The sequence below is a fragment of the Chironomus tepperi genome, unplaced genomic scaffold, assembly GCF_022539635.2.
Source record: "Chironomus tepperi strain 1889 unplaced genomic scaffold, CSIRO-AGI_Ctep_v1 contig_298, whole genome shotgun sequence".
NCBI lineage: Eukaryota > Metazoa > Arthropoda > Insecta > Diptera > Chironomidae > Chironomus > Chironomus tepperi.
The window spans coordinates 1,310,474-1,330,142 of NW_027226420.1; the positions used below are offsets into that span (position 1 = coordinate 1,310,474).

General features: G+C 30.6%; 1 protein-coding gene across 1 annotated transcript in view; it reads right to left on the reverse strand.

Moving 5' to 3' along the window:
• Positions 1-3,467: 3,467 nt before the first annotated feature.
• The window catches only part of LOC139092212 (uncharacterized), a 58,120-nt gene continuing 41,918 nt past the window's right edge, over positions 3,468-19,669 (reverse strand). Inside the window, exons 4-9 of the mRNA XM_070642539.1 lie at positions 15,903-15,975; positions 11,954-12,121; positions 11,260-11,458; positions 4,145-4,407; positions 3,980-4,076; positions 3,468-3,919 (exon numbers count right to left, since the gene is read on the reverse strand). Coding sequence (XP_070498640.1) covers positions 3,483-3,919; positions 3,980-4,076; positions 4,145-4,407; positions 11,260-11,458; positions 11,954-12,121; positions 15,903-15,975 — 1,237 coding nt within the window. The 3' untranslated portion in view covers positions 3,468-3,482. The remainder of the gene's footprint in view (positions 3,920-3,979; positions 4,077-4,144; positions 4,408-11,259; positions 11,459-11,953; positions 12,122-15,902; positions 15,976-19,669) is intronic.

Below are 19,669 nucleotides of genomic sequence, written 5' to 3' on the forward strand. Positions count from 1 at the left end.
GTAAAAAAATTGAAATTTTTAAAAAAAGAATTTATACAAAAAAAATTTATTAATTCAACTTAAATTGTAACTTTTTTCAACTTCTTATTTACTTTTTGCTCATTTTTTTCAACTCCTTCATATTTTCATTTACAGGCTAATTATCTAATAAAAAAAATCTATAATAAGAAATAAAAAGATCAAAGACTTGTATTTTACTTCTTCTTTACAATTTTTCGATTATTTAATAGACTTTGAGCTTTTAATTCCGTAAATATCTAGTTAAAAAAATTATATATATCAATAAGCAAGTTGAATCAACCGTGTGGTATTTGCATGTATGACAACAGGTAAGACAATTTTAATTTATTTATTTAATTTTATTTGTGGAAACAAAGTGAAAACGTGTTATTAAATGCAGAGCTGTTTCCAACATGATGTAAATGAAAAATTAAGGAACAGCTTAATGTGTCAAATATTTCAGTGTTTAGTTGAATTGTGGAATGGCAGTGGACATTAGAGGATAAACGAGGGAATTTAAAGGATTAAAAGAAATTTGAAGGAGAAAATGAATAATTTATTGGACTTCTGGCTGCATATAAATTGTTTAATTAGTTGATGAACTCAAATTAAGGCAATTATCAATCTAAAATGTAGAAATTAACAATAAATTAAATTGCCTTCAAAACCGTTATAAAAAAATTCAAATTTTCAAAATTTCAAAAATAATTCAAAATTCAAAAAACCGTTAGAAATTTCATTTTATTTTTTTAATTTTTTTTTTTTTGGTGTTTAAATTTTGGTTTTATGTTCAAATGGCAGAAATAATTTTAGAAAAGAAGAAAAACAAACATAACATTGGCAGTGTTGTTCTGTATAATACCCATTTAAATGAAATTTCTAACGGTTTTTTGAAATTTTGAATTTTTTTTAAATGTAGATTTTTTATGAATTTTTAAAAATTTTAACGTTTTTTGAAGTTTTGAACTTTTGGATTTTTTTCAAAATTTAAAACCGTTTTCAAAAATTTAAAAAAATTTGTCAGTTTTCAAAAATTCAAAATTTATAATTTCTTTAAATATTTTGAGCAGTTTGGAACTAAAACTTCAAACTTAAGTTGCAATTCATTGAAAATTAAGCAATAAAACTCAATAAAAATCACATTAACAGATGAGAGCATAGAGCTAAATGCATCTATTAACGTCATTAATTCACTAAATGTTCATCAACTCATTAGATTTAAAAATCAGCAAAAATTTTCACTTCCCGAAGATAATCAAAGGTTTTTTTGTCTACCGGCTCAGCATTTTTTCCACCAAAGTAGATATTAATATAATTACCAATTAATCACTTCCTCAAACAAAGAATTTTAATTAACAATTTGTCCAAAAAATGCAAGGTTTAAGCTTAATTCGTACTTTCAATTTTAACGCGACGTCAAGCTTCCACATCAGAATCATATGGTAATTAACATTTCAATTCAATTAACCAAAAAAATTATTGGAGTCAATTTTAATTTGCATAATTTATCATTAAACACTAATATGATGGTCATTCGGATGTGATGGTCAGTTATTAAGGAGATAAGATGGGAAGGGAAGGGGATAGGGTGGAGGAGAAGGAATGGAAGTTCGAATTCAATTTCGAGTTCGAAAAGTTCAATATTAATTTCGAGTTCGAAAAGTTTGAAAATAATTGCAAATTCGAAATTGATCGAATATTTTGTAGAAAAATCCAAATTATTTGAAAGCAAATTCGAATTTTTCAAAAATAATTTCAAATTTTTCGAAAATAATTTTGAGTTCAATTTTGAACTTTTCGAGAATATTTTCGAAAATGATTTCGAATTTTTTGAAAATAATATCAAATTTTTCAAAAATAGTTTTGATTATTTTGAAATTTTTGAAAATAATTTCGAATTTTCGAATGTAATTTCGAATCTTCGAAAATAATTTCGAATTTTTCGAAATGGGTAGGAAGTCAAAATAATCGATTTTTTGACACCCATCATTTCCAAATGACCCCCAAATACGCAAACCATAAAATTTTCCCCACTTCAAACAAAAAGCAGCACCAGCAAGGTCGATTCAACTTGTCAATAATTATTACTCATGAATATTGGCAGCATTCAACTTTTTTGTGAAAAAAAGGAAAAAAAAAAATTAAGTACACATAAAAAAGACCCTAAAAACTCATTATCTGGTTAATTCCGATTATAAGCCAATTATTTGAGTATTCTATACATTATTAAAAAAAGTTATTATGTCGGAAATATTTACACGAAATTTTCTTCTCATTTTTTTTATCTTCTTCTGATTATCACAGAACTTAATTCCTAAGTTGGTTCCCAATCGATTCATTTAATTTGTCAGTAAAAATAAGAAAAAAAAATAAATTTGAAATCTTTTATTTATTCAGCGTTCATCCGTCTCTTTCTCTCTCAATGACTCGTGTGAATTTGGTAAGGCGTGTAACTTGATGTTATTCCCAATCACCGACATACATTGTTCGTGGCACAACTGGTACATATCCTCTTGAGGGAACTGGAAGACGTCCGTAGGGTGAGTATTGAGGATCGAATTCTGATTCTGCTGGGATGGCATTGTGGAAGAAATAAGAGAGTTATGGTTAATATGATTGATTAGGATGGATATGTAGGTTAGGTGGAACTGGCAAATTTGCGTCTTGTGGTATCACTTTGGTCACAATATGATTAATTAAGGATATTAAACAAGCTATCGTCATTTCTAAAGTGAAAGTAATTCAAAATTAAGTTCGAAAAATTCGAAATTAAGTTCAAAATTCGAAATCAAGTTCGAAATTCGAAATCAAGTTCGAAATTCGAAATCAAGTTCGAAATTCGAAATCAAGTTCGAAATTCGAAATCAAGTTCGAAATTCGAAATCAAGTTCGAAATTTTAAATCAAGTTCAAAATTCAAAATCAAGCTCGAAAAATTCGAAATCAAGTTCGAAAAATTCGAAATCAAGTTCGAAAAATTCAAAATCAAGTTCAAAAAATTCGAAATCAAGTTCAAATTTCAAATTCAAGTACGAAAAATTGACTGAAATTGTTATTATTTGAATTTCAAAATTAAGTTCGAAAATTTTGAAGTCAAGTTCGAAAAATTCGTAATCAAGTTCGAAAATTTCAAACTTATTTCGAATTGTTCAAACTTAAATGACAACAGCCTTTAAGCCCTATAGATCCTCCACGATGTAGTTTACACTTAGAATCACAAACTTCAATTATAAACTACAAGCTCCGACCATCAAATCTTCTGCTCCATTCAACTTCAATGTCTCATTAAAAATTTTATAATCAAGGTCACAAAATTTCAAAATTCACAGTGATTCACAAATTACTTGAATGAAGTAATCACAGCTTGAAGGTGCTGAGTATTTGATTTTGGCTATCTGCATCCACTTAACAAGCCATTGACCATCGATGACATTTTGATATACAAGATAAAAACAAACCGCAAATTTGCCAATTCTAAAAATATTAATGGACATCCTTACCTATTCCACTCTCATAGCTCTTTGCATGCCACATGTAGGGCTCCGGTTGTGAAAAATGACGATTGTATATACCATTGTGCTTAAGTGTACCATTGACCATTCCATTTTGCATTTGATGTAATTGATACAATGTTGAGAATGATGCTGGATGTGGCAAATGTGCAACTGATGGACGCTGTTTTGGTGATACTAAATCTTTGTCCTTTGATTCCTTTTCCTTCTCTTTTTCCTTCTCCTTCTCCTTTTCCTTCTCTTTGTCCTTCTTGCTGTCTTTCTTAACACCAAAGAAACTTGTCTTTTTCTCACTTATCGTTCCATTAACTGCTTTACTTTCCTTATTACTAGCATTACTGCTATTTATGCCATTGCCTTTTGCGAAATTCGGCACACGTGCTTTTAAGCCACAATAGTAAGGGTCGTCTAGTGATTTAAAGGAATTGGATATATTCAAAAATTAAGTCACAAAGTCTATTGTCTTACCATATTTCTGCTTATCCTTGCCCTTGTCAGATTTACCACCTCGGGCCAATGTCTTCATCATTCCACCATCGCTTCCCTCAATGTCATCATAATCAGGCTATTGAATTTTATCGAGAAAATCAGATTAAAAATTTACATATTTCAAAATAAGTCATGTCTACTCACTTTTGGCATGTCATGATGATAGACATTATCTCTTGGTGGCAATTGCGGAGGTTTTTCGCTCCTTCGTGTGCCAATCAATTGTGTTTGAATTAAAAGTTGATCACGTGTAGCTGCAACGCGATCTCTACCATTACCTTCGCCAGCTGATCCACTACCACCAGCTGATGAACCAGAACTACTTGCACTATTACCAGCTTCACTGTATGGATCTTCATCAGGTATTGGAATACGTGGACGATTCTTTATATCAACAGGACGTTGAACTGCAAAAGAATGATATTCATTAAAATCAAGAATATTGCAAATAAATTCATTAGGAAGGAACTTCTCTTTCACGTTCAGAATGTAATGTTTATGAATAGAATTGTGAATGTCAGAATGCAATTAGTGTGAGAAGGAAACTATTGAACAATCAAAGTCGCTACTTTATTTTTTTTTGTTATTTGTTTGCTTGTACGGAATGCGTATGAAGTCGCTTTAAATTGGCCATTAAATTATATTGTAGCTAAATAGATAAGAGGCAGCATGCGACTATATATACACGACATTTGTTGACAACCAGCGGAATATTGTTGTGTCAATGTAAGAACGACAGCATAAGTAAAGATACATAAAAACCGCTTAAAAACCGAAGCATAATAATTTGCGTAAATAAGCTGTTTTGTTTATTCATAAGAAAAGCATAGATTGCTTTGTTGTTGTGCTTAATTGGGTAATTTGAGCGCATTTTGTAGTGAGAATCAGATTACATGAGATTATGATGCTAATTATGGCATGATTAGATGCATTTTGTAATATTTTATGATGTAACGAACTTTTGGAATTTGAATTTTCAAAGGGCTTGAAATTGCAATGAATTTTTCAAAGTTGATCAAGTTTTCATGTGAAATTTTGTGAAAAATTGTGAAAATCATCAAATTATTGTAATTCAAGGTGTATAAAGCATCAATCTCCTAAATAAAGCACCAAACAGTCATCAAATCCAAAGTGAGTACGAAACATTCAACAACATTGCTTAAATTGGCTAAAATATCCAATAAGATAGGAAAATCTTCCAGCAAATTCACAGAATTTGTGGAATATTCTATTTCACCTGCTTGTATGCATTCTATCTTTCTATTCCTAATTGATTATTCAGAACAGCATTTCTAGTAATGTCATTTCATGACAATACTTGCGGTGTTTTACACATACATGCAATTGCAAGCAAAAAACAATGTGTCATAATGACATACCTGCTCGAATGTCTTCAACTAATAACGTGTTTTATATTATTTTTTTAATAATAAAAAATAGTACATTGAGAATGGAATGGAATGTCAAGAGACACAAAAAAGCTATTTTTATAAATTCATAACAAAATTACGTTCAGATATGATTGAGTGATAATTGCTTGATAATTTACAAGACATTTTCTTGTGCGTGGACAACTTTATTTCTTTATGAACTTGTCGAGCGAAAGGAAATGGCGACCTCGTACTAAATAGGAGATTAATTGATCAGTAATTATGTTTTTATGGTTTATGAGGTTTCGTAAATGAAATTATCAAGTTTTTTTTATGAATTTAGATTGACATTTGAGAGATTTTTGTGGTTTATTGGTGTGAAATCGAGGCTTATTGATATGAAGTGAACGGAATTAGCTTGATTAATCTGATATGAACTTGTCAATTTCTAAGGTTTTTTGGATTGCTTAATTACAGACAAATTTTGAAAGTTAATTGCTGATTCCTTAGCTGTATTTTAACAGTATACAGCAATTCCTACTCAAAATTTGTGGTTACGACCCAAACCTGCAGTAAATCGGCTTGAGGAATAAAATGTCTAGACTTATTACTTAATGTGCAGTGGAATCAGTTACAAGCTTGTTAAGAATCAAGTAGCAAATAATAAGATTCATATTAATAAGTTATAAGCTCAATATAAAGACATTAAGCTCATTTTAATGCCTTCAAAAAAAAATTATTAATGCACAATTCACTCTAAATTATCACATTATTCCTACTTATAGTTAAAGCATCGCAGTTATATTGTGAATTGTTGATTAATGATGTGCTTAAAAGCACCCATCTAATATTTATTCTTCCCATTAGCATTCGTCACTGTCTTCATAGAATTTCGCATATCCATTAAAATTTCTGTGTCAACAATTTTCTCTTTTATTATTTATTTATTTTTCAACTTTTATAGCACCAGTAAGAGCAAATTCTACACAGATAGAATATTATTATAGTCATCATCATCTGTTGTCGCCGACATCGTCGTCGTAATGACAAATATTTATGTGACATATAAAAGTACAAGAATATAATTCTAGGTTTATGTAAAATTTATGTAAATTGGAAGTGGACGAGATAAAAATGCGAAAGTATAGAACAGGAGTAGGCAATCTGTGTGCCGCGGCACATTAGTATATCGTTAAAAATGGTTAGAAATGCCACGAACCATGTATCGTGTGAGGTTTCGGTCGAGGCTTATCACCAAGATGTGCCTCGAAAATTAAAAGGTTCACCATCACTGCTAAAGAGGCAATTCGATATTGGGGGAGTTTGGTATGGCTATGGGATAAGCTTTCCAGGATGAATATTAGACTTTGTGTCTTAAATTGTCAATTTTACTGCACAAAATTCAAATATTCTAGTTCAATTCTACATTCCAAAACCCTTAACCGTCATAAGCATTCCAAAACAATAAGGATGCAGCAGCAAGGACAGTCACTTAACCTATCCACACTTCAATTTTGCAGGCATGTTCCCATACATTAAATAAAAACAGAATTGAATTTGTTTTTCTCATTAATAAAAATAACTTTAAATAACATATAGTACGAAAGAGTTCAATGCCATCACAGAAAACAAGCATCCGTAAAGAGATGACTTCTTTTGAATAAAGACACAAAATATGCATGTATACAATGTAAGTGTTATGATATTTACAGTAAAAATTATTACCATAATTTCTGTTACTTGTTTGTTGCTTAATTTATTATTAGACTTTAGAGCATTTAGTAGGAGTTTTATTGATATTATAGAAGGAATTTGTTGCTTATCCTGGATCTTCTTGAGTTGTTTATTGAGAAGTTCAAAAATATTGCTGAATTTGATTCTTAGAATATTTACCCGAGTTGTATAGGGCGGGAAATTTCTGGATTTGCCCTCAATTAGGTTCTATGACGCAGGAATAGAGGCATAGTGGCAAGAATGTGTTGCAATCGATCCTAACCATCCAAGCTCGATCATAGGGAATGTATAGTGGGATTCGAGTGCTATTTTACTATGGCAAAGGGTCACCAACGATTAAGCTAGCTTCTAAATTATGTCATGGACCACAATTGAACTGTACTGCCTACTAAGCAATTAAGTTCTGTATTCGCGATACACAAACTGTGACTAACTGCATTCCATTCCCAAGCATACAAACATACATTCCTCCTAGTCATCAACCAGTACCGTTCGGGTCTTATTGATTCATAGCTTCTACAACAATGTTGTAGATCTTTTTTCTCTATAATTCAATAGAACTTCATGCTTCAACCTTCGAAATTCTTTGACTTTAAATTGGAATATCATCATGATTCAATAATGAATATTCAATACTTCACATGATCTGAAGGATTTCAATTCAGGAAAGTTTCTTAAAAAAAAATCGACAAAAATATCAATTTTCATTGGAAATGACTTGAATCTGATCTATAGGAGATTGTAGATAGGAGAATAATTTATTTTTTAATTTTTCCTGAAATTGAGGGTTGAGTAGGACATGGTAACATGAGTTTATACTGAATGCAACCTTAAGAAAGTCACCAGCTGCTTCATTGACATATTGAGCACTTGAATTGATAATTTATTGGATAGACCTAACTTCAAGTCAACTTAATTATCAAGTACAGCAATTTTTAATGTGCTAAATTCTTAGAAATTTCATTTTTTAAGCCCATCAAGCTTGACGTGCGAAGACCACAGTAAAATAATAATAATAAATATCTAATAAAACACGTGTGTATGCAAATTGGCATTTACAGTTTGTGATTCATTAAAAATGATTTTTCATTCCCATATGTGGATATGCAAAAGTTATAGAATAGTTCACAAGTTGTTAAAGTCGTGAGATAGATGCTTGAAGTGTAATAACCCAGTTATGAACTTAAATTTTTGTTATTGTTATTCCTTTATTACCATTAATTATATTTACTCAGCATCAAAAATGTGCGATTTTCGCTTCATTCAATGGAATTCTTACTTCCCCTGGCACGATGTATGTCGATTTGAAACTTAACTCATAATAATGTTAATTTTAACCGTAAATATCAATTGTTGAGTAATTTTAATTTTGCCGGACTTATTTTGACTTCGTCACAGATCGTTAAACAATTAATAAGATTAATTCAATTAAGTCAGTCGTAAAATTGTCACAATTTCTCCTTTATTCTGACTAATCTAACCTTTTGTCAATTGATTTAATGCAACTTTGTGTCCGATAGCCGGATACGCAAAAGTAGAAGTGACACTTTCATGTGCTTCCGTGACCAAATAAACTATCGGAATTGGTATTTAGGCTAATTTAAATCGAAATTTTTTTAATTAAATTTGTCACGGGAACTGATTTTAATTGATGACATAAATAACAATCAATAAATTATGGATATTTAAAGTTGCAGTAAGACACACAAGACCTACGTTGACGACAGAATGACTATTTATGACACAATTTTTAATTAATCAACGTGAACAACAGTTCACATATGTTGGCCAAAAGGCTGTCATAACAATTTTGATTTATGGTGGCTTGATGCCATGATTTCAGTAATGATAGATTGCTTAATTAAAATCCGGTATTAAAAAAAATTGGATTGTAAGAATTTCACAATGAAAAATTTTTATTTCGAGAATTCTCGTCTTTTGAGTTCAATGATTGACTTTAGGTTGGGTCTTTTTTATTTCTGTGGCGGATATTGGAAAATTGTTTGAAGCGTTTGAGGTGATGCAAAAGTTTAAAGCTTGAATATTTTGCGTTGTTGTTGTAGGTTTACGTCTTTGTTTTGAAGTTTGCTTGATTTTTGAGGTTTTGCGTCGTTTTTAGAGCAATCTTAATAATTTCTGCATCATTTTTGACATAAATTTTAAGAGTTTGCATCTTTTTTGAATTTTTGCATCATTTCCAAAAGGTTTGCATCTTTGTCAAAAATTTTGCATCATTTTCAAAATTTCTGCCTCATTTTCAAATTTTTTGCATCATTTTCAAGATTACAACCTGCTTTTCAAAATTCCTGCATCTTTCTTACATTCTCAAATTTTAGAAAACCGTTTAATCTCGCATTTTCCCTTTCATCTCAAATTTCAAATCTCTAAAGACCGTTATTATTGTCACAAACTTCCAAAAACATTGAAAATCACTCAAATCAAATATCTCCAAAATTATCTTCATCTACAATTCAAATTGAACCAAATACACACATCATAAACATATCATTTCGCATCTCAATGAAACCTGCTTCATAATGACAGTGATATTTACATTCAATTCAAGGCATAAACATCAAAAAAATTGAAAATATCAAGTCTCGAAAATAAAAAAAGATATTGAAATATCTGACAAGTGTTGCAAATGCATCAGAGCTATTAATTAAATTGCATTAACACATCATTTGAATCCAGTAAGACTAAACTTTTTGTCATCCATCAATCAATCATATATAAGTCGAACATGTGATGACATTTAAGTAGAATTGTAAGAAAAATATATAAATTTTGAACTGTATGTCATACCCTTTTAGCATAGCTTCTTCTTTGCATTAAGACAAAATATTGCCTTTTACAAATATAATATCCAAGCAAGATGAAACATTTGAGAATCGTTAGAGACTGTGGATGTGCATGCACATTAAGGCAAATAATTGACGATTGAAGAAGATCAATGACACATTTACCGTATAATCAAATTGAAACGAAATGAAATACAACAAAGAAGTTGTTACGCAAATATCTGCTTGTGTGCATGTAAATATCAATGTGTCTTCAAATACCGTATCGCTTTTTTTTATTTTATTTTTTTGGTATTTTCGAAGACGAAACGTATGAAGAGTTATGGAAATAATAATGATGATGGTCAATTCTGTTTTCTTCAAATAAATACAAAATTGTGTGGCAAAAGACAATGGATTGATGTTTAAATGACGCGCATTTTTTGTGACAACAAAGGTCAGATTTGCTTGGTTTGGCTTGAAGCTTATTAGCTTATGAACTATTGAAGATTTGAAAATTAACGGTTTTTGAAATTTAACGGTTTTCAAAAATTCAAAAAAATCAACTGGTTTTGGAGTTTTGAAGATTAACGGCTTTCAAAAATTCAAAATTTAACAAACTTTTTTTTCCAAAATTCAAAATTTTTCAAATTTTTTATAAATTCAATGATTGCTTAGTCAAACAGTCAGCCCAACAAGCTCATAACATCATCATGTCTATTAACATTTCTGCAAACATGACCCAAAACCGCTTCAAAATGCCCCAAAGCAACGATAAAAATTTCTACTCTTTGCGTGAAAGATCCAGTCCTATAATTGGCATTTAATTGTTTAGTAATAATTTTGACGACTAGACGACGATGCTTATGATGATGTAATGTCTAATTAAACCATGCAAAGAGCATTAAAATCGATTAGAAATGGTTTTTTTTCAATAATTAATGAAAAAGCTTTTACAAAAAGCAAAAATTGCAAAAGACAAATGAAAATGATTTAAATAAACACAAAAGGCACTTGTTTATGGCATTGCATGGCCTCATATTTATATGAGAACACATACAGACATACACGAACTATCTATTTCAATATTTCTTTGAACCCCAATTGTTCATAAATCTTTCAAATATTTTCATATTTTTCATTATTAAATGCTAGATGAATGAATAGAAGTACTAAATTGTTTGGTATTATAATTATGTAACAATTGGCGGGAAAAAATATAAAAATTCACTTTTTTCAAACTCAAAAGCAACCGTTAAATATGCCTTAAGCATGATTCACTTTACAGCATGTAAAGTGTAAATTTGCATGATAGATTTAAATTTGATTTGAACGAGAGACTCCTTAATTAGTTCCAATACATCCAATGACTTACCTGGGGGCAATTTGCTTTTTAACATATCCATGGCCACTACGTTTACTATCATAATCCAAATTGGACATTCTAGAATTTCATTTTCTGTTTTAACAAAATTAATTATTGATAGGCACTGTGTCTCGAGGCGTCTACGATCGGGATATGAGCGACTCAATTCTCTATTTACGTTTGCTTGGAATTTTTTCATATCGAAAATCTGTTTTGAAAATGGCAATAAAAATAATAGAAGAGAATTATTAGGTGAGGTAAACAGTTAGAGGAAGGAACAGTTGCTTTTAGTGGCATTAGTTGGATGGCGGAGATGATGAGGTAGAATGTGGTCTAGGATGAGAAATTTGAGTGTTTTAAGGATGAATTTTTGAATTTTTAACGCCAAAACTTTGTAAACAAAGGAATTTTTGACGAAATTTACAAATTTTGTGCCTGTTTAGTTCCTAATTGAACTGTCTTACTGTATATTAACCTTATCGTAATCTACAGCATGTAAATATCAAGATCCAGCAGCTTAACTTTCAACGAATTCATTTTAAAACCAAATCTGATCAATTTTATATGAGTAACCAAAAAAAACACTCAATTCCTCCAATTTCCACACCTTAACTTGTTTCCATCAAATCACTTAATCCTCAATAACTCATCTCCACCTCAAAAATGCGACATAAAAGCTTCAAAACACAAAAATAATACTTACTTTATAAACTTTTTCAACTTCTAAGCATTGATTTGGCGCTTTCAGCACATCCGCCCCGATTGCTGTCTCTTCATTTGTTGCACTTGATGTTGATTTAATATAAACATTACTCTTGGCATAACGTCTCAGTAAAATATTTCCAGCATCATCCATTTTGATCTTGACACCCTGAAAGCATAATGAAAATAGACACATGAGTATATCCATATATATTTTTGGATGAAGAAGTGCGTGATTTCTTTTGTGTAAAGTCATTCATAAATCGTCTTAAAGTATTTCAAGTTCAATTGCAATAAGAGCATGAATATAAAGAGATGATATAAATGATGATCGGAAGTAAAGCACAAAGACAATGATCATGGCGTATATATATTTTCTGATTCAAGTTCCAACAGAAGAGAACGAACGTGTTGCGGTTTTCCTTGAGAAACAAGCTTTTTTTTAAAGTGAATCTTTAATGTTTCTGTTTTTGCTCTGAATGGCATAATAAATGAACATGAAGATACCTGATACAGGTTTTTTTGTACAGTACAGAACGAAAGAGTACATGTCTCGTTGAAAAATTGACTCGAATTGTCTTTATGTGAAAGTACGTCACTTCCACTTTTGTATTGTATATATTCACGAAAAAAAAATTAAAATTGTCATCAAGGGTACGGATGTGTAGTATAAGAAAAAAATAATAAATGGTCATCCGTCTCAAAACTTGAAAATTGTTTATTTATAGAAAAGAGACTTGTTGATCGCACCTCAAGGTCGTCAATTGGCATTTTGCGCTCTCTCTTTTCATATATGAACATGCTCATACAGATATAGATACAAATAAACACCGCATCAATTTGATGAGGCTACTGACATGCGTGTGTGTTTTGTGTATTCTGGAATTATTTTGAATTTTTGCATTTTTTACTGAATACACTTTTGATGCGAAAAATGTTACTGAACACACTGAGGATGCAAATACGTTACTAAACGCACTTCTGGTGCGAAAAATTTCACTGAACGTACTTTTGACGCGAAAAATGTTACTGAACGCACTGTTGATGCGAAACATGTTACTGAAAGCACTGAAAATGCGAAATCTGTTATTGAACGTCATTTTGATGCGAAAGATTATACTGAATGTACTTTTGATGCGAAAAATGTAATTGAACGCATTTTGGATGCGAAAATTTTTACTAAACGTACTTTTGATGCGAAGGATTTTACTGAACGCACTTTTGATGCAAAAAATTTTACTGAACGTACTTGAGATGCGAAAGATTTTACTGAACGCACTTTTGATACAATACAGAAACAAAAGCTATATTAGCTTAATTTTTAATCCATTGATACAATCGGCCTCTCTCAGATACTAAAACTTGATCCGAATTTTGTTTTTTTTTGTCTTTAGCCGCATTCAGCCTATATCATTGACTCTCTCATGACACATTGATGACTAAATTAATTCATTTAAGCGAGCTTAAATCAAGGTCGATTGGACTGTAAATTGACTGCTTTAATTCCCTCATTCTTTATTTTCACAGCACTCACACACACACACATACCATCATTGGCATCAAATTACAATTTTTAACGCGTCAACCAGTAATTGTTGATTATATACGGTATCAAAATAAAGTTGATACATGCTATTTGGATATAAATCATCTAAATAATCTGGGATCGCGGATTCTAATGGAGTTAGCAGGTATCCCATTGACATTGATGACTAATTGTCCCTTTTATTTAATATGGGAATTTAGAAAATTAAATTAAATTAAAATTTACAAGTTTGGTGCTGTGGACATTTGGCATTTCTAAGTCAAACCAGAATTCTGAATAAATTTGCATAATTCTGGCCGTAGACATCCGGCATGTTAGTATCAATTTATGTGAATATTTTAATGTGTGTCTTTTTTTGCCTAAAAAAGAGTTTCGACATCTGCAGCCACAGTGAACTGCAGGTTCGAGCAGTCATTTCTCTACAAATTTGTAATAATTTCTAACAAAGGACTTTCGATTTCATTTGACGTTCCGACAACAGCACATTTGAAAAATGGAAACCTGTTTTTTTGTGTGGTGCTTAGTCTTTATTTATTTGATCTTTTAGCACGAGAACATTTATATGGGCTAATTATAACCGACATCGTGAGGAGTCAATAACACAATTCATCATTAAGAGTCTGAGATCTTCAATCAAATGCTTAGAATCAAAAGAACAAATAACATTTTTGCATAATTGGAATTTAATGCTTTTTTAGCTCCTGTTATTGTTCAGAATTATTATTAATAAGAGTGCCTAAATGGATTTGCGCTGTTGTTGTGCCACACAACACAAATACAGTCACACAATTTATTTAGAACTTTTGAACAATGATTTGCCATTTTTTTTATTTCTTCATATTCCTTATTTATTATGACTTATTCCACTCTCCCTCTTTAGAATTGATATTTATTTCTCTCTTAATATTGGCCGTGCAAGGTCGCACACTATTAATAGAAATAGCATTAAATTCTATTATGAAAATTGAACACATTGTGTGTTATTTGTAACTTGTTTTTTTTTTGTTAAGCCACACGAATTAGTATACAAAAAGGTATGAGCACGAAATGTCCCACAAATGAGACGGAAATCTTTAAGTATTTTGTTCTTTAGATTAAAAGGCAATTATGATGATTTTGGGATTTTTTTGGTGTTGTGTGGCCTGTGAATTGAGTTTTAGTTTTAAGGAGAATGATTGGAATTTTATGAGGGTGATTAAGTTTTGAAGGAATTTTTTTTGCGTCTTAGAACAAATTTTTCGCGTCTTTTCTGCATCTTTTACAATTTTTATTAAAATTTCGCATCCTTTTGGTCTCTTTAAATTATCATTTTAATTTTTTTTGCATCTTTCAAAATTTTATTTGCATCTTCTCATACAATTATGCAAAATTTTTGCATCTTTTCATTGAATTTTTGCATCTTTTTCAAAAACTTCGCATCTTTAAAAATCTTACTTGCTTCATTCTTAAATGCAATTTTTTGTCATCTTTTTATAGAATTTTTGCATCTTTTTGAGAAATATTTTGCATCTTTTCAAGGAATATTCGATTCTTACTAAACTAAACATCTAAAATCTAATAAATTACAATATTACTCAACAAAAGATACTTCAATTATTGAAAATCATAACCACATCCACTAAATGTTTATTGGCACACTCCAATACATAATTATATCAACCATTTAGACATTCTAATCCACAATTCCGAATTATAAAACTCATTTAAAATCATTAAGTTTACCTAGCAATTTAAAATAATAAACAAAAATGCCGATACCTTACATAAGTGGTGGATAAATTATAAATTATTTGATAAAAAAAAAAATAATATTAAACCATAAATGGATGTCTATTGTTGTTAATGCCGTTCAAATAATGTTTAGTTTTCGCATTGAGATTCTAAAGCGAGAAAACTAAGACATCAGACGATACTAATGAAATATTTATGCATGAATCGATTTATGATTGATTTTAAAGCGTCATTCATCATGAACTAGAGCCTATTTCATCGTATATAACCTCAAAATTGGCCATGATCTTATAAGATCGGTAATAAATGTAATTGTTTTAGCGTGTAGCATTGCAATGTTGAACTTGTTTTCGTCTCATCTTCAATCGAAATTGTGGTTTAGGTGCCTTTAAAGTTCATCATTGATCGACAAGCTTTATACGTCAGTTAAGTCTTTTTAAGAAGCATAATATTCAAGCACTCGGAAACTTGTTTGAATATTATGTGGCAACTCAATATAAAAAAATATATATATGAACATGAAGCACTTTAGCATTTTGAATTGCATGATATTTTCGAGTAACATTACAATTAAATATGTTGTACATTAGCAGGTACCATTTAGACAAGTAAACAGCTACAGCAAGCAAATGTTCTATTGCATTAGTAATGGTGATTTCTGTTTATTTCTTACCTGACCAATTTGACGCTTTACTTCGACTGTTTTTGCATCACGCATTGGATTCTCAAAGCCACACAAGCCAATTCTATAAGGAAGAGATTTTTTGATACAATTATAAAAAAATTAATTTAATAACAAATTAGGAGAACTCCTCGACATAAACATCAGATCACTAACCCATGAAATAATGTGTATTAAAGCTTAGATTTATCTGCCAATAAACTTCCTGTCAATTATTTGAAAATTAGCTATCGATCATACGCTCCAATTACTTCACAAAACTATTTATAACCCATTTTCTTAGGCGAATAATTATAACTTGTTATTCACAGCAACTTGATTCAGATTTAAAGTCAAAATGTTCAACTTATGCAAGTTTGATTGTTGATATGTCTTAAGTATGGACAATAAAATGAATTGCTTGAGATATAATTGATTAAATGCAATTAAATTAATTGATTTTGCGAAATGTTTACAAATATTTTTCAAGGGGTGTTAAGCTATGAAGTATTGGAATTGTTGCATGTGAAATTTAAATTATGAAATGTCGTTAAATTGTGGAATTTTGATTTCGTCAATAAATTACTTGATTGTTGACATGATATGAATCTTGTTGTGTCGTAGCATAGTGGAATCTTGGGTATTGAGTCATATGGAAGCGAATCAGGCAGGTTGAGTTGATCCATTAGGAAGCAAATCTGCCAAATGTATGGTTGTCGATTGGTTAAATTTAATAGAATCCTGTGCTCTGTGAGGACGTAAGTTCGATTCCCTGCCAGAAGCCAACCTCTCAATCACTCCACAGAAGTACTATCAACATGACAATAATCAGCACAATGCTCAAGACATTACAAGCAATTTTATTCCTCATATATCCATTCAAACCCTCATTTTTCCACATATTCAACAATCCACTTAGCAATGCACAGTTAAGCGAACAATATGAGCATATATGAATATTATTGTACAAACAAATCCCATTGTATATCCCCCATATGCTTTATATTTCCAATAATTTTTGGGCTAGCCGTTTTTGCATGAAAATAAAAATATACACACGCTACATATAGGATCTCATTCAATAAACCGTAGCTGCCAAAAGCGCCACAATTAACAATGAATATTGGACAAGGTAACCAGATCATATGGTATGGTAAATAACTCTCATATGTGTGGAATGTTTTTCATCATTCACAAGATTATGAATCTGATGGCAATGAATTTAGATCTCTTGGATATACGTACAGCATGAGTTTCAAATTTTTCCTATTGTTTATTAATCTTGTAGAGCAATTAGCAACTGTTAGTAAGACATTGGGCAGGGCAAGAAGGACTTTGCCAATTTTTTTCATACCTAAATATCATCATTAATATGTCAATGTTTATTGATCTGTGCTGTATGGGCAGTTATCTTGTGACTGACGTGACTGGACCACCCACAAATAATTATTAATCACTACTTAAGGTTCTTAACAAATCTCAGGCTAGACTTAGAGACAATGAAAATTAAAACCAGTACAGCACTAGAGATTTGCCATCATTTCCTCATGCTGATTTGACAGTATGTTCAATTAAGTACAATTTTCGGTATGACTCATTTCATCTACTTTAATTTGCATGCTTATGTCACACCTATTTTTTTGTATTAGACACACTTTTTAAAAATGTAAGGCAATAAATATTCGAGATTTCACTGAGCTGATTTTGTGCCTTCATATAAGGTAATTTTTGCAATGGCATTCCTTTAATTTTTTGTGTTTATTGTTTCAATGCGAATTAAAAATTATGGGAATTTTTATTGGATATACAATTGAATTCTAGAGTTGATTTGATATGCATGACATTTTGGCATGGTGATTTTTATCATACATTGGGCAGCAGATCGATTTTTTGATGAATTACTGCGGAAATTGATCTGTAAACATTCTTCATTATCGGAAAACAATAATTTCATGCATTTCAAAGGGTAATTAAGAGGGTCATTGAGTCATGGCTGTCGATATTTATTTCAATATGAATAAAGGGAAGCTGCAAAGTCATCAGAAGCGGCGATGAATTGTTTTTCAAATATTTAGGCTTAAATTGGCCGTTATTTAAAAATTCAAATATTTTTCGACCGTTACAATAAGATTCAAATGTTTTTTGACCTTTATAAAATGATTCAAATATTTTTCGACCGTTACAAATTATTTTAAACATTTTTAAACAATTCCTCATTTAAAATTGATAATCATCATTCTCAATCAACTCAAAACTGACCAACAGCAGCGCAAATTGAAGATTCATTCCCAATGACATTCATCATCTAATTAGTTCCATTCCACAATCGTGTATATTCACACTCATTACTCATCAAATTTTCCGCATTGAAAATTCATCTCCCCGAAATAAAAAAATCAATTAAATTGATCATTAATCAGTCTGGTATTTTTGCGCAAACATGACCATCGAGAAATAATGCCGCGAAATTGCAATAAAATTAAAAATTAAATCGTGAAGAAGAAATTGAAAATTCATGCAAGAAGAAGTGAAGAAGCAAATGCACATAAATACACAACTTCTTTGCGTTTAATCCACACACGTTTTTGAATGTCGTGTTGTGGCGATTAATTCTTCTTGATGTTCATGTGTCGGCAGCTGATGATGCCGAAAAAGGAAAAAATTAGTTTGAAAGTGGGCAATTGAGTGAAGTTTTGGGGTGCATTTTTATCTAAAGTTGGACACTTAATTAAGGGATTTTTAATTAAGTGCAAATTATTGAAATAATGTTAATTGTTAAGTGAGTTTTGTTCATGTTTGATGGATATTATGGCTTAATGGTGTCAGGATGTGCATTTTTGACTTCTGTTACTTAGCGGTATTGATGAAAAAGACTTAAAATGCAGGAATTTTCAATAATTTATTAACTGTCAAAATAAATTTGAAACTCAAAAGTCAAAAATATTTAAATTTTTATTTAACGGTCAAAAAATATTCAAATTTTGATGTAACGGTTAAAAAATATTCAAATTTTGATTCAACGGTCAAAAAATATTCAAATTATTCAAATTTTTGAACTTAGATTCAAAGTTAACGAATTTTTTGTCATTTCCTGCAAAAAATCCCAATCTAGACAAGATAATCCCCTGTTTCTTCCTGTATTACACTGACCAACGTCATTCACAGTCCACTCGACATTACAAACTTATCTGCGATCATTCTATAAGATCAAAATGGGTGCAACACGATATACTTTCAAACTTTTTCCACACCTAGATGGATTAAAATAAATAAATTGTCATCGTATTATGTCAAAACATGATTAATAGCAACACGAGCCTCCAAAAAGTGTGGCTTAGAATTCTCCTTATTGAAATTTAATAGCATTAATGAAGGTCTTTAAGGTGTAAAAGAAAGAATGTTGAAAATTTCCTTGAAAATTGTAAATTTACGAGCACTAAGCTGCAATAAAGTCACATTCCAAAAAAATAAGATACATAAAACTGTATCACTCCCAATGTTCCTGTCAATAAGTCAGTGAGTGTCTGCCTTTGTTCACGAAAAATTCCGCTAAAAAATCGTACATGATTCTTCCATTTGTTCATGCACAAGAGAAGTAACACTAAACCTTCATTTTCTGACTTAATTCTCATCTTTTGCTGCATTCCTACCATGTAATAACAATAAACAAAAAGTTCACACATCAAGTTCCATTAGTTTCGGTTTAGTCCACATTTCCTTGTAATTTTTATCTTCCATTTGTCAATGTTCCTTAGTTGCAGACACAAAGGAGAAGTACA